Here is a 16787-nt window from a genome sequence, read left to right on the forward strand (position 1 = left end):
CCTGTCTAGGGTGAAATTGGATCAGATCAGCAGGCTGCACTGTGCAAGGCGAAGTAGGTGAGGCTAGGTAAAAACCAGCTAGCTCCTCAATTTGTACCTCAACAGAGTGAGACTTCAATTGAGGTCCCACCGGGCGTGCCAAAAATGAGAGCACCTGTAGCGTGGATAGTGTGTCGTGCTCTCTACAGTGGGTGCTCCTCAGTGCAATGTGCGTGACATCTCACTCAAACAGAATGAAAACACAGGAAACAATACATTACGGCAAATCAACATCGAGACACAGCAACAGACCAGAACATATGGACTCGACTATCTCAAAGGAACCAGTACAGACTCTGGCGTGGCAGCACACTTAGCTCCAGCCCAGAACTCACGGGTACAATGGGGGGTGTCGAGGCTCAGATGTGCAGGGATGGTGCAGACGTGCTGTGTAAAGACTCTCTACTCTAGAGACGACGCTGGACCATATATGAAGGAGATGATAATGATGACCCAACAGCTACTACTCATGTACCACCATAAAGAGCCACCAACGGCTCATAAATGTCTGCCATCTAAGTCTATCTCCAAACTGAGTGGTGGTGGCGACCAGGCCACAATGTCCACTAGACCACCGTCCGTATCCCTGCCACGTGTCACTGCCTAGCCCAAAGAGTCCGTCCAGTGTGAACCAGACTAGACCAATTGTACTAACTGTATGTCCTGTGAAAGTGACATTGGAGCCTGCTACAGGATGTCCACTATCTCCTACACTATTTGGTATGTATGTGGATGAGGTTTTAGACTACATTGAGAGAGATGGTGATAGAGGTGCCTAGTTGACAGGGACATGGATTCCACTATTGTTATATGCTGATGATATTGTGTTGATTTCTGGCTCTCTAGAGGGGATGCAACATCATTTGGATGCATTGCAAGGTTTGCTCATGATACTCGTTTGTCTGTCAACCTTGGCAAAACCAAGGTTATGGTGTTTAACACCACCCCATGGTGGATTAGGAGATCAGCACCGGCATTCACAATACAAATGCTTACACATATTTGGGGGAGATCTTTATTGAGCCTATTTTTTCATTGTGGAGAGCAGCAAACACTAGATTGACTAGAGCCTATGCAGCATTAGGTGGATTGGAGAGGATGTGTTCACAGATCCAGTTTCAGGAGCCTCGGACGAAGCTCTGGCTTTTTGACACTTTGGTGGCTTCTGCATTGTTATATGGAGTTCAGATATGGGGGCCTTCCGTGCACCACCACGGGAGGAAAGGTCACACTAATGGATGGGGAGGTATGGAGAAGCCTCTGGTCTCTATGATTGCACGGCTTATTAGAGCCAAGGCTTCAATACCACGACATTATTCGAGCAGAGCTAGTTGCCCCACCCCCCCCCCCCCCCCCCCCCCCAAGCGGTTGAAGCCCTTACCAGATCAACCTCCTTTATACACCATTTGTGGGACCTTCCCAGAGACAGATATGCACGCTTAGGACTTGATTCCTCTCAACTGTTAGCAGAGGAAGACAGTTAGCAGAGTGTCAGTAGAGGCCAGACATGTCCCCTATGTCATAGGGAGGCTGAGACAGAGTTGCACTATGTATGCCATTACCCAGTTTACTATGAGATACGAAGTCGCTTCCATTGCTTGTTCAGAGAGGGTTTTGGACCGCTTTCTAGAGTCATGGGGTATGAGGACCAGAGATGTCTGGTATTGTTCTTGCTAAAGCTACAAAGACACAGAGAGAGCTTGTTGAGAGGAGAGGCTAGCCAGTCTCAAAGACGGATCACAGACTTCTTCTGTAGAGCGGATATTGTGCAAACGGAGGTGTAGCAACCACAGTAGAGCTTATACTCTTCTCACACCAGAGGCACGTTGATCGACCAAGCAACTGAGCTTGGGAGATCCAGGCGCCCATTGCTGAGGAGGACTACACAACATCGACGGAGACTACATCAGCGGATTCAGGTCACCCTGGCCCGATATGCAAGACGCCCGGTCAAACTACTGACCATGGAGAAGATTGATGAGATTCACCAACGACCGATGATGGGCTTCCTGTGATCCTGATAAGGATTGTATATCATGCTCACTTTTGTATCTACCCTTGTATCAGATATTGTATGAGTCCCAGCCCCCCCCCCCACTTACCATCTAGTAGGGAAGGATTTTTTATATTTTTTCAGTACCCCACTTTGTATCTTTTTGTACCCGGACATTGTACTAGATTCCACCATGTTGTAACTTTGTGGTCTCATAGGTCATTTTGGCCTTCCAAAGACGTTAATATAGCATTTCATTTCATCATCTCTCTCTCTCTCTCTCTCTCTCTCTCTCTCTCTCTCTCTCTCTCTCTCTCTCTCTCTCTCTCTCTCTCTCCACAGAGCAGAGCTCCCCCTCGTCTCACACCAGAGGCACACTGATTGATCGAGCGATTGAACTGGGGAAATCCAGGCGCCCGCGACTGCGAAGAACGACACAGCATCGATGGAGGCTACGATAGAAAATTCGGAGCACGCTAGCCAGGCATGCAAGACGCCCAGTCAGACTACTAACCATGGAGGAAATTGATGAGATTCGCCAACGATCGATGCTAGATCTCTTGTGATTCAGCTATCCCAACAAGCCGCCCCCCTTTTTTTGCTTAGTTTTTGCTTGGCTCACATCGACCAACTTAGGACCCCATAGTATATATCTCTGCTTTGTACTATTTTTAGGTTATTTTGTTACTCTGACTTTGTATCAGATCCACCACTTTGTAACTTTTGGGTCTCATAGGTCATTATGGCCTTTTGAAGACGTTAATATAACATTTCATTTCATTTCATCATCTCTCTCTCGACATCCAGAGTGCAGATGAGGATGGATCCTCACCATTTCTTCCATCTTTGTTTCACACACTGTTACATCCAGTTTACCGGGTACCTATTGTATCAGCTGCTACACCCACGTAGTTTTAGATTGTAGTAGTAGTAGTAGTATTTTGTTCCACTTCTAGTTCTTTTCTAGTTCTTTTGTACCCAGACATGGTATTAGATTCACTATTTTGTAACTGATTGGTCTCATAGGTCATTTTGGCCTTTTGAAGACGTTAATATAACATTTCATTTCATTTCTCTCTCTCTCTCTCTCTCTCTCTCTCTCTCTCTCTCTCTCTCTCTCTCTCTCTCTCTCTCTCTCTCTCTATATCTATATATATATATATATATATATATATATATATATATATATATATATGGTATTTCCCTCTTGAATAACAAGTCTTGAATTCGACTCTCCTCTGTCAGATAGATCTTTAAGGTCTCTTGGGATAGCTTCCTATGACGTTAAAATCCTCTTCTTCTTCTTCTCTCTCTCTCTCTCTCTCTCTCTCTCTCTCTCTCTCTCTCTCTCTCTCTCTCTCTCTCTCTCTCTCTCTCTCTCTCTCTCTGCTACCGTGAGTGTGTCTCACATCTACACTTCAAGCCAAAGACAAAGGTAAAGTCAACCACATTGAAGAAGCAGAAGGTACCACCTCCTATGTTATGGGAGATTCACATTCATACATGTTGTGAGCACTTTTGTTTTTGTTGAAGCCACCTTATTAGGGACAGTCTCTGGGCATGCCTACTAGTTGCTCGACGTTTGGTTACACAATAGATGCCTGGGCTTCACCCTATGGCCCCATTTCAGGGGCCAGTGGCCGCCATCTCTCACGGCTACATGCTTCATGCATGGAGGAGAAGTGAAGTTACCCGGAGGAAGAGATGGAAAGGAAGAGTTGGAGCGCATAGCAAGCTCTGTTGGTGCAAAAGTCTCTTGAGGCTGCCCACAGTCTCGTCTCCCTTCACCTGCACTTTTGTACTGCGCCCGTCTAGAGTACGGATTTCCACCTCCTGCTCTGCCATTCCGCAACTCCAGCATACCGCGGGCCTGACTTGAACACTACGTAGCCTCACAAAGCTCGATTTTTCTTTCGAGCGTAGGTGTTATTATTTTGGGGAAATTATTAAAATACCCCTCAAATTTCTAAAATTTCCAAAATACCCTTGTCTCAATTTTGGATGCACAGGTTAGTCTTTTCGACAAGTGCCCTATATGTAAAAATTTTAACCAACGAGCTAGCCTGAAGTCTGTAGTGTCTTTTATAACTATTTAACATATATATAAACATATTTATCAAAATTTGTTTTGGACAAGCGATTTTTGTGGATGCCACTCCATAGACAATATACTCAAAATCCTCCCAATCCACGTGGATGGGCGATTTTCCATTCCACCGTGCTGTGGACATCTTGGTTCCTTCTTTGCCGTTCCTATGACATTTTGAAAGCCTTTGGCATGGTGGATGGTCGTCAAATCCTAACGTTGCAACAAGCTCACAAACAAAGGCAATTGGTTCTACTAATAATAAGCCATTTCAGCTTGAGAGCCCACAATGCCATCCAAAACCCTAGTTCTATCATCTTCGATTGAGGGAGAACTAATCCTCCTGTGAATAGTTGCAACACCAGTGTTACAAGATCTTTGCGAGAAGTTAAAGGGGTATTTTAAGAAATTTAGAGAATTTAAGGGTGTTTTGAGAAATTTTGGTGAAAGTTATTTTGGAAATTTTTCAAACTTGAGGGATAGTTTGGGAATTTTCTCCAAATTATGGTAATTTACAACTCACATTTGCATTTACAATGAATTGAGAGAATTAATTATATAATACAATATAGTGAATATTATAAAACTATGTGTGTCCCGATAACAAAAAAAGGAAGGAAAAATAGGAGGAACCTTGGGGGATAGTCTCTCTCTCTCTCTCTCTCTCTCTCTCTCTCGTTCCTCATCTATTATCCAGCACAACCCTCATGATCCAGGCATGGCAAGGAACAAGATCTTCACGGCCTTTGGAGGTGGAGGGGATTGGGTGCAAGCGAGAGGTGCGAGATCAAAGGGAAGATGCGAGAGCAGAGAAGCGGTCCACATGCATAGGGGAAGAGATGCACAGGAAGGGGGAGTTGACCCTTTTTGGGGTGGGGAGGGGGAGTGAGATCTCGCTAATTAAGAGATGCTAGTATGTGTGAACCACAACGAAAAAAGCAAAAATCAAAGATGCTTTATAGAGATACTCTCTCTGTGTTGATTGGAGTAGGCCGCAGTGGGAGCTGAGTCTCTCTCTCTCTCTCTCTCTCTCTCTCTCTCTCTCTCTCTCTCTCTCTCTCTCTCTCACACACACACACACACACACACACACACACACACACACTCACAATGCAATTCTTTGTGTGTGTGTGTGTGTGTGTGTGTGTGTGTGTGTGTGTGTGTGTGTGTGTGTGTGTGTGTGTGTGTGTGAGAGAGAGAGAGAGAGAGAGAGAGGGAGACCAGTGATATGGGACTTGTGACAAACGCTCACAGGATAAGTACACTAAGTACGAGAGATATCTGACGGAAATGGGGGCCTCACATGGATTGGCCATACTTAATGGCCTTCAGCAAATTCTCTTTTTTCGCTAGTAGATTCTCTTAATGGTGTGTGTGTGGGTGTGTCAGTGTGTTAATAAGAAGAGGAAAATGGTATAACCTTTCTATCACCCGAGTGTGGTAGATTGGTTATACCATTTCCCTCTTAAATATTAGGTCTTGAGTTCAACTCTCATGGGATAGATCTTTAAGGTTTCTTGGGATAACTTCCTACGTTATTAAAATTCTCTTCTTCTTGGGTGTGTGTGGGTGTGTGAGTGTGTTAATAAGAAGAGGAAAGTGATATAACCTTTCTATCACCCAAGTGTGGTAGAATGGTTATGCCATTTCCCTCTTGAATAACAGGTCATGAGTTCACAGATAGATCTTTGAGGTCTCTTCGGATAGCTTCCTACGACCTTAAAATTCTCTTCTTCTCGGGTGTGTGTGTGGGTGTGTGAAAGTGTTAATAAGAAGAGGAAAATGGTATAAGCTTTCTATCACCCAAGTGTGGTAGATTGGTTATGTCATTTCCTTCTTGAGTAACATGTCTTGAGTTCAACTCTCGTTGGATAGATCTTTGAGGTCTCTTGGGATAGCTTCCTATGACGTTAAAATTCTCTTTGTCTCAAGTGTGTGTGTGTGGGTGTGTGAGTGTGTTAATAAGAAGAGGAAAATGTATAACCTTTCTATCACCCAAGTGTGATAGATTGGTTATGCCATTTTGCTCTTGAATAACAAGTCTTGAGTTCACAGATAGATCTTTGAGGTCTCTCCGGATAGCTTCCTAAGGCATTAAAATTCTCTTCTTCTCGTGTGTGTGTGTGTATGGGTGTGTGAATGTGTTAATAAGAAGAGGAAAATGGTATAAGTTTTCTATCACCCAAGTGCGGAGGAGGAAAATGGTATAACCTTTCTATCACCAAAGTGCGGTAGATTGGTTATGTAACAGGTCTTGAGTTCAACTCTCGTCGGATAGATCTTTGAGGTCTCTTGGGATAGCTTCCTACGACGTTAAAATTATCTTCTTCTCGGGTGTGTGTGTGGGTGTGTGAGTGTGTTAATAACGAGAGGAAAATGGTATAACCTTTCTATCACCCAAGTGTGGTAGGTTGGTTATGCCATTTCCCTCTTGAATAAGAGGTCTTGAGTTCAATTTTTGTCGGATAGATCTTTGAGGTCTCTTGGAATAGCTTCCTACAACGTTAAAATTCTCTTCTTGGGATAGCTTCCTACAACGTTAAAATTCTCTTCTTCTCTTCTCTTCTCTTTTCTTCTTCTTCTTCTTCTTCCTCTCTCTCTCTCTCTCTCTCTCTCTCTCTCTCTCTCTCTCTCTCTCTCTCTAAGTTCCTGTTGTGAACGAAGGCAGGACAAGCTCCGGCCTCTCTGTCTTCCTCTCTCACCTCTTCTCTTCTCTCTCCTTCGGCTGTCACAGAGTCACTTGATGCGACCAGGAAGTGGGGGGCATGGGGGGGTTGTCGGCAATGACCTTTGCAAAGCTCTCTGAGAAGGGAGGGGGGGGGGGGGTGGAATATAGGGGGAATCTAGAAAATTAATTGGTTTTTAATATTGTGAGAGCCAATATGGGTATCTTCTGAATATGCTTAATACACGTACTACTACCAGCTCTTCACTACTAAAATTCATTTCATTTCATCAGGATAGTCCTACTTCTAACGGTGTAACCCTTGCCAATATAAAGCCAAATTGCACTTATCTCTCCACCACAACTTCACTTTTGGTACCCCCCTATGAAGCTCACATGTCGTATCACCACCCTATTATGTCTCCACTACATCCCCCCCTTTGCCAGCCCTCCTCGACTCCTTTGTTAGCCCTCCTCGGCTCCTTTGTCAGCATAGCTCTGCTCTCCCCATCTCTTCCCACCATCTGCCCACTTTCGTATTTGATTTGTTACCAAGGCACGCTTGGGCATACCTAATTATTGTACACAAGAGAGAGAGGGGGGGAGTTGAATGTACGGTATATGAGTGTGTGTAAATGTGTGTGTGTGTGTTGCTTGGAGTATTGCTTTATATACATTTTTCACAACTTGAACCAAATGATTCAAAAAGAGAATTGAGAGGCAAGTACAAATAGGTACATACATTTTTATATAAATATATGTACATATGTAAATGAATTTTGATGGTTTAGCTACATCTTAAAAACAATAAAGGTATTCTAGCTGCAACAAACACACACACACACACACACACACACGAGACATTAGTAGCTAATGAGTTTAGAGGAAACCAATGTCAATAGTTGGAAAAGAATAGCTTCCAAAGTAAACCAGTAATTGAACAAAATTATTACCCAGCAAACCATACCCAAGGTCGAGACCTTATTTGTAGGTCAAGACCCTATACTGTCTTAGGCCGGGTCCACAAAGGTGTTTAAGGCTTTGACATCACTATCATGCCAGGCTGAAAGCATGATCATCTTTGTACACCAGCATCCAACACTTATACCTTGAGTTAGCTTACCATAGCCTCCTAAGTAACTCAATTCAGTACACAAGTGGTAGGACCGCTTTTCCTGAAATTCATTTCATCACTAAGAATCCAGCAACAGGTCAGTAAAAAGCATATCCAACTAGTATACCGTATCAGCCTGGACTGTTATAAAAAAAATGGCATGTATACCGCAACATCGAAGATTGCATAATGATGAGCTCTATTTGTTAGTTTCAGAAGGAAATTTACCTCATTCTCAATCCTCACTAAACTTATCTCAATATTTGTACCTACAAGGTTACCCTGCTTTAAGCAAGGTAAGGTTAGTATTAGGTCAAGACCTTAGTATTCAATGAGTTTAGTGCAAACTGACGTCAGTAGTAGGAAAAGCATAGCTTCATTAGCATACCATCAATAGAAGGAAATAACCCAGCTAATCTACCCAAGGTCGAGACCCTATACTTTGGTCAAGACTTTCTACCACCTCAGGCATATCCCTGCCAGCCTAAGAAGAACGACCAACATCCGACACCTAAAAACCGAGTCAGTTTATCATGGTACCCAAAAAAACCAAATTCAGTACACTAATTGGTAGGACCTGCATAATGACCAGGTTTTCCTGAATATTCATGCCTATCCAACATGCCTCTTAGAATTTTTAAATATCATGTTGTCACCATTCCAATCTTACTGAATAATGTCAAACAGATATAGTCTCCAGTCTTTAAAGCAGTCCTTCCTATATTCATACCAATTTATACCGATATCGCAGGCAGCCCCATGTCCTTATGCACATTACCATGCATTGCAACACGAAATTATTTCACAATACCAAGTATTATTCCCAATATTTACTCATCAAGCACCTGAGAAGAAGAAGAAGCCAAAGGGTGGAATTCCAGGACCTGCTGCTTTTCCTTCCCTTTCGCCATTGTTTTACACACTCCAAGTTCAATCACTCAAGCACTAACCCTCAGTTACTCATAGAGAATACACAAGCATACATGGGCCAGCTTAGTGAGGGAGACCCTCACCTTCATAGTATTGTTGCGGATCAGGCTGAGATTTTGAAGCCCCAACTAGAGTCCTGCCGCTCACCCTTAGCCATGCATTCGGTGGAGGTGGCTTTCCATAAATGGACCATGTGCACCGCTAGCAGACTCCTTCCATAAACGTGATGAATCACGACTTTGCCGCCTAGAGTTAGCGTGATGTAGAGTAGTTACCATTTCCACTGCTACTAGTACTGAGTTATCCCTTATTACCCAACTTTATGTAATGCCTACCAAGTGAACAAAAAACCTTCAAGGATTTTGATGCTTAGTTACATACGAAGAAAGCAATATTTCCGGCCAAGGGAAATTCTATCTTACCCCTTAAGTCAATACTCCTTGAGATTTGTGTGTGTGTGTGTGTGTGTGTGTGTGCGTGTGTGTGTGCGCACATGCCCACCCATACCCAGGCAGATACCTAATAAGGTCGTAGATCCATTAGGTATGGACCTACTTCCTTAGTAGATTGCAAAGAAAAATTGTATCTATTCTGGCACCCGACCAACTATTCAAGCAGATTGCTTTTGTAATACTAGCAGCCAATTCATTTTGCAAAAACCCATTATTACAAAATTTACCTATTAGCTTGTTGATTTCTTCAAAGGCAAAAACGTTATCTAAAGAAGAGTATATTATAAGTGACAGAATACCTAAGCAGGTGTTATGCGCATTCTTAATTGGTTGTTACTTTGCTTTTTAACTAATTCGGCAGGATTAAGTGACAGATTATCTCGCTTCCAAAAGAAGCGTGTAGTGTAATGTCCAATGTAAGGAGAGTGAAGCAGTATTTCCATGTTTAAAAATGCAGGTTCTCTTAACTGTAGTTTTATCGTCTACCACCAATTCTTCAAGAGAGGTAGGCTCTATCATGAGGCAAGGTGGGTAAATTTCCGCCAGGTAGTCTTTGAAGGTTTGATTGTTTATACTCAATAAATCATCCATGAATCTAAACGTGTTATTGAAGCTAAAAGTTGTTTCGCCTCCTCATAAGGTTTCATTTTTTAGCACAACCATTTGTATTCAAAAGATAATAAGTACAGATTGCACATTATCGGTGAGCAAGAGAACCCCATAGGTATTCCCATTTTTTGTGTATAACAGTTTGGCCCCAATTGGATAAAGCAATTCTGCAATATCCATTTGATTATCATAATAAGAGAAATTTTGTCAAAGCACAGCGGTGGTTTTTTGACTGGTTTTTTAACCCAACAAGGTGTTCTCACCAACGAGATCTTTTCAAACCCTTGTGTCTTTTTGTTGGAAAAAGCTAGGTTGATAATATCTTCGAGTACTCTAAGAAGGCCATAATTTCTCGAGAGAGGAATGTTTTCATAATATTGTGTAATATCTGTTGTGAAGATACAATAGATATCCATAGGTAAGTTAATAAACACCTCCGATGAATTCTTAGCAAGCCAGATGTACAACATTCTATACCATCGAATCTTTTAAGATAAGCTCTTGTTTTAGCACAAAGGTTGCAAAGCTCTACCATGATAAGGTTTAGGCAGGAAGTAGCATCTTTTGTAACACATGAGAAAATACAGTTTGAAGCATCAAAAATCCATCTGAACTTCTGCTTGTGTTTTTTAAAAGTTGGGAACAAAACGGGAAGCTTACTTGAAGTTTTATTGTAACCCATATTGTCCAAATCTTTCAGTAAAGCTAAAGCTACATCCTTTAGTGTTTCATTTGTCTTTTAAAATTCAGTTCCACCCAACCTTACTAGGGTAGCTTCATAAACAAGCTTTCTACAAATAATCGAGACAGTGTCAGTAGCTTTATCAAGTCCGACAATAAACCACTCACGAGTCAGCTCATGACATTCTTGCATAATTTTTGGCGTGACCCTAGTAGTATCCAAACTGAGCCACTTTTCTAGCAAAAGATTAATCTTTTGAAAAAATATTTTTTTTAGTTTTTCAACAAGATCCTGTAGGATATGTTGCTCCAGTTGGATCTTTAAGGCTAAGTTAGCTAGACATTCTAGTAGTGCAGAAAATGCCATTCCAGGGTTTAGTGATTCCACAAGTATGTGATTCAAACCCATTCCAAGTAGATTTCGAAGAGAAGAAACTTTAACAATAGCTAGGTTTGTTGTACAGATGTGTACACCAAGTAAATCAAAATCCTTACAGAAGGCAGTAAGATTTTACAGTTACATCTTAAAATAGGTTCATGTCTCAAAAATGCATTTGAGTATACAAAGCACTTAATAGTGTCAGAGTATTTCTAGCCAAACACCATATTATCAATCATAGAATGATCACCATATACTAAATCAAAACTTTCAATAAAATTTGATTTAGGTGAAAAGAACTCAAAAGTGATATTGGTGAAATGACAATGAATGAAATTAGTACTACAATCCTCAGCTTTTCTTGGTAGACAACGCCTCCCGATCTCGTTGATCGCTACTTGCACACTCACATTTCCAAGATGTTTAACAGGCAGCTCTCGACCCCTTCCTCTTGTAAGAACCGTAAGTAGTCAGGAGCATTCCTGGTTCATTTGCCCCGAGCTCTTTGAGCATGTCAACCATCAAAGTAAGAAATTCTATGAAGGAAATTTGCACCAGAACTAACTCCTTGGCTTGTCCACCTAACCAAGAAGAGATGAGAGTAAGATGAAAGGATGTAGGATTTTCCAAGAATATAGATTCCAGATTGTTGATGGCAAACCAAACTGCATGGTCGAACCATATGATGCTAGACTCACATGACGCTTTAGGGTCAAGAAATCTGCAAGCGCACTTGAGATAAGGTCTGTAAATATTCTAGACTGATTCTGCATAATAATCAACATTGTTTTTACTGAATTCCATGAGTCCTTTGGTTCTCACATAAAGCCCTGCATGAGAGTTACACTTCTTGGAATCCAAAAATTCATTTTGAACGGAGCTTTAATCAACTCTCCTTTGTCTAAACATTGCACTCCTTTGAGTACCTTCAGTCAAGAGTCCTCCATTGTGGCAGCAGGTAGATTTGCCAAAAAACCCAGGCCTCTATTGAGATAGGAGCCAGAAAACCTTTATTAGGGAGTAACCAAAGTTTGTGCTCCACCCCTAAGGATTCAACCTCCACTTGTCATATCAATAAAAAAAGAAAGATTTTAAATACCTTAGGAACTATTTCCAAAAGAGAAGTTTCACTTAGAGAACATAATTCTTTTTGAAATTCTTTAACAGCTTCTGCAGCTGCTGCATCCCTATAGAAAAGACTGTTGGTAGGTGGGAGAATGGGAATAGTCGAGGCCGTGACAAAACTTGGGTTGAGACCACACTGCTTTTTGAGAAGGTTAGCAAGTTCAACACCATTAGACAAGAGCTTAGCCAAGTCCTCTTTATGTGCGTTAGAGATAGTTGGGACATTTGCAATAATTTCGGAAATAGCAGAAACGCCCTCCTTACTGTTTTTGACCAAAACCGCCAAAGTTTTGACCCATTTGTCAAATGAAACTGTGTGAATAAGGGAGGTAATAGGATTACTAGACGAGGCCTCAATGAGAGCAGATGCTTCCACATCTTGAATGCATCTTAGAACCAGCAGTGAAGCCCTTGAGAGTGGCTCCATTGGCAAATCCAATCCCTGATACAAGGAAATAGCCTGAAGGAGGCGTAGTTAGAAATGTCCCAGAAATTTGAAAGGAAATATTGTAAAAAGAAGAATCTTAGAATAAGCCCTAATGCTAACGATATAATATAGTATTCTGGTAGCCACCTCAACCTTCAACCAATCAGAAAACATTCATAATGACCATGTGAGGCTAACCCCTCTAGAGTAGATTGATTGTATCATCAGAACCATCTATCCTAGCACAATTTTGGGAGCTTGGTCCTGACCCAATGGTAAGACCAATTGTGTGTGTTTTAGTTATCTACATCTATTACGCACAGATGAACATACATATGTTCAAAGACCAAGGTACCCAGATAAATACAAGGTTTATTATACAAAACAAACTTTAGATAGCATGATTTTGTATAAATGAATATCATCAGGTTGGTACAAGTCACCATCCAAAAGGTAGAAATTCCTTTACAAACTGCAAACCAGTAGCTAATCCTCCAAACCATAAAGCAACCAAAAAGCTGAACCAAAGAGAGTAGCCCTCACCTGCACCCGTAGAAACAATATAACATTCTGTTAGCATTGGCTTTGTATGCAGGTGATGTATGGGCATCCTAGTTGTTATCCATGTCACAAAGGTTCAACTTTTTCTTTTCAAATAAGCTTATCATTAAACAATGAATTTAAAAAAACATTGTTCGTCAGTTACAACTTCATAAAAAGCTTCAACAGCCAACAAAATGCGAATGATTTTAAGCATCTTTATAATTTATCCCCTTATTCTTGCAGTTTCATTAAGGTATGCCCTCTGCCTTGACCATGCCTTGTTCTTTGCCGCAAATGAGGCTATATATTCTGCCCTAACTGCCTTAAGCTTTTTTGAGATCTGTGCTCTCTTGATCGGATCAACTATAGTACTCATCCGAGCTGTTATCCTATACCTGATATACCTTGATAACAATAAACAAGTCATTTTTTGGCATTATTAGAAGTAAACTCTCTTATACAATTTTCTTATATATGCAACCTTGACAGGTTATGCATAATCTTGAGCAACCTCCATCCTCTTATAGCTGATTCCATCAATGTTTTCAAAAAACTGGGTGTCCCACTACACTGATTTTTATATGAAGTAATCCGCACTAGCTATAGTAACATGCATAGTCAAAAAGTTTAAAAGACACACTAGTTTATGAAATTCTATTTGCCATTAGATGGTCAAGCCTCTGTCTATGTCCTTAGACAAAATGTTATGTCAAGAATCTCCAAAAAATTGAAAGCATCAAGAGTTTTAGCACTCGGAAACAGGAAATTGAAAGAAAAAGTCTAGCTAAGTGACCATAACAGTCCAACAAAGAGTCAGTAGACCATAACCAGTTTCGGTTTGAGAAACAAGGTAAAGTAAGCTTTCAAACCTAGACTAAGGAGTCTAATGAAACCAGCTTGTTTAGTACGAAGCAAACAAGGATATATACATTATCCATGCCATATATATGAAAAGCCCAAGAGTTTTATACCTAAAGTCAAGCTTATGTAAAACCCTAAAATTCAACAATAAGCATGTACAAACCATATCCAACAAGTAAAATCCCATTTGCCAAGAATGTTACAAAAAATGTTTAGCTGGTTTATCGCATCAGCTAAGACTGCATAATTTTGAGCTTTATCCATTAGCAGTAGAGGGAAGTTTACCTCATTCCCAATCTCTATATTAGCACATACATGGTTACATTGCTTTAAGCTAGGTAAGGTTAGTATTATGTCGAGACATTAGTAGCTAATGAGTTTAGAGTAAACCAATGTCAGTAGATGGAAAAGAATAGCTTCCAAAGTAAATCAGTAATTGAAAGAAATTATTACCCAGCAAACCATACCCAAGGTCGAGACCTTATTCTTAGGTCGAGACCCTATACTGTCTTAGGCTAGGTCCACAAAGGTGTTTAAGACTTTGACATCACTATCATGCCAGACTAAAAGCATGATCATCTCTGTACACCAACATCTGACACTTATACCCCGAGTCAGCTTACCATAGCCTCCTAAGTAACTCAATTCAGTACACAAGTGGTAGGACCGCTTTTCCTGAAATTCATTTCATCACTAAGAATCCAGCAACATGTCAGTAAAAGCATACCCAGCTAGTATACTGTATCAGCTCAGACTGTTATAAAAAAACGGCATCTATACCGCAACATCCAAGATTGCATAATGTTGAGCTCTATCTGTTAGTTTCAGAAGGAAATTTACCTCATTTTCAATCCTCATTAAACTTATCTCAATATCTGTACCTACAAGGTTACCCTGCATTAACCAAGGTAAGGTTAGTATTAGGTCGAGACCTTAATATTCAATGAGTTTAGTGCAAACTAATGTCAGTAGTAGGAAAAGCATAGCTTCATTAGCATACCATCAATAGAAGAAAATAACCTAGCTAATCTACCCAAGGTCGAGACCATATACTTTGGTCGAGACTTTCTACCGCCTCAGGCAAGGTTCACAAAAGTGTAAGGTCAGCTATTTTAAAGTTTTGAAAGCATATCCCTGCCAGCCTAAGAAGAGTGACCAGCATCCGACACCTAAAAACCAAGTCAGTTTATCATGGTACCCAAAAAAACCAAATTCAGTACACTAGTTGGTAGGACCTACATAATGACCAGGTTTTCCTAAATATTCATGCTTATCCAACATGCCTCTTAGAATTTTTAAATATCATGCTATCACCATTCCAATCTTACTAAATAAAGTCAAACAGATGTAGTCTCCAGCCTTTAAAGCAGTCCTTCCTATTATCATACCAGTTTATACCGATACCACCGCATGCAGACCATGTCCTTATGCATATTACCATACATTGCGACATGAAATGATTTCACAATACCAAGTATCATTCCCAATCTTTACTCATCAAGCAAAGGAACTAGAAGAAGAAGAAGCCAAAGGGTGGAATCCCAGGACCTGCTATTTTTCCTTCCCTTTTGCCATTGTTTTACACACTCCAAGTTCAATCACTCAGGCACTAACCCTCAGTTACTCACAGAGAATACACAAGCATACACGAGCCAGCTAAGTGAGGAAGACCCTCACCTTTATAGTATTGTTGCGGATCGGGCTGAGATTTTGAAGCCCCAACTAGAGTCCTGCCGCTCACCCTCAGCCATGCATTCGGTGAAGGTGGCTTGCCATAAATGGCCCATGTGCACCGCTAGCAGACACCTTCCATAAACATGATGACTCCTAACTTCGCCACCTAGAGTTAGTGCGTTGCAGAGTAGCTACCATTTCCACTACTACTAGTACTGAGTTATCCCTTCTTACCCAAATTTAGTAATGCCTACCAAGTGAACAAAAAACCTCTAAGGATTTTAATGCTTAGTTACATACGAAGAAAGCAATATTTCCGGCCAAAGGAAATTCTATCTTAACCCTTAAGTCAATATTCCTTGGGATGTGTGTGTGTGTGTGTGTGTGTGTGTTGGAGTATTGCTTTATACACATTTTTCACAGCTTGAACCAAAAGATTAAGAAGAGAATTGAGAAGCAAGTACAAATAGGTACATACATTTTATATAAATTTATGTACATATGTAAATGAATTTTGATGGTTTAGCTACATCTTAAAAACAATAAAGGTATTGTATCTGCAACAAACATCTTTTGCATTGATAGATTGAATAGATTTTGAATTTTGAGATAATAAAAGTCGTAATCCTTATCGGAAACTATAATGGAAATAGCCTATGAACTTTGAGAGTAGCACAAATTAGAGAAAGAACTTTTGTGGAGTTACTTTGTGAGAGTTTAGAGAACATGACAACAGTTGAGGACCCGATTTATGTGGAGGCGGTCCCCCCTCCAATAGGCAGTTTCTCACATCAAGAGAGACTTGGTACAATACAATCTTTGTGTTCCTTGTGACCTAGGTGATGCAATGAAGATGGAAAGCTTCATTAATCACGAGCATAACATAAAATTTGCAAAAATAATTAACTATCCCAAGCCTCAGTACCAAGGCCTCAAACACCTTCGAAGGTGGAGAGAGCTAGCGGGGAATGAGGGTAAGGAAGAGGAAGTAACATTTCATAGGAGAAAGAATTAGTTCCTCAATTATCATCACTCTTCTTGTTAGCATACATAATAGCATAGTAATGAATATGGAGAAGATGGCAAGCTTAAGCATTGAAGCATGGATATTGGTTGGATTTTCATTCCATAGCCAAGAGTGTTGGTGTAGGCTCTCAACTTCTCTACTAGCTTGGAGAAGGAGATGGAGCTCTTGCACTTTACATTTCA

The 16787-nt window shown here is 40.8% G+C and overlaps 1 protein-coding gene across 1 annotated transcript in view; it reads right to left on the reverse strand.

Annotated features, from left to right (window-relative positions):
• The window catches only part of LOC147437958 (UBQ, helicase-c and DEAD-like helicase domain-containing protein), a 136426-nt gene extending 132489 nt beyond the window's left edge, over positions 1–3937 (reverse strand). Inside the window, exon 1 of the mRNA XM_086487349.1 lies at positions 3725–3937. Coding sequence (XP_086343475.1) covers positions 3725–3877 — 153 coding nt within the window. The 5' untranslated portion in view covers positions 3878–3937. The remainder of the gene's footprint in view (positions 1–3724) is intronic.
• Between the last annotated feature and the right edge of the window lie 12850 nt (positions 3938–16787).

Source organism: Adiantum capillus-veneris, chromosome 17, assembly GCF_014529385.1.
Source record: "Adiantum capillus-veneris isolate H3 chromosome 17, ASM1452938v2, whole genome shotgun sequence".
NCBI classification, from domain to species: Eukaryota; Viridiplantae; Streptophyta; class Polypodiopsida; order Polypodiales; family Pteridaceae; genus Adiantum; species Adiantum capillus-veneris.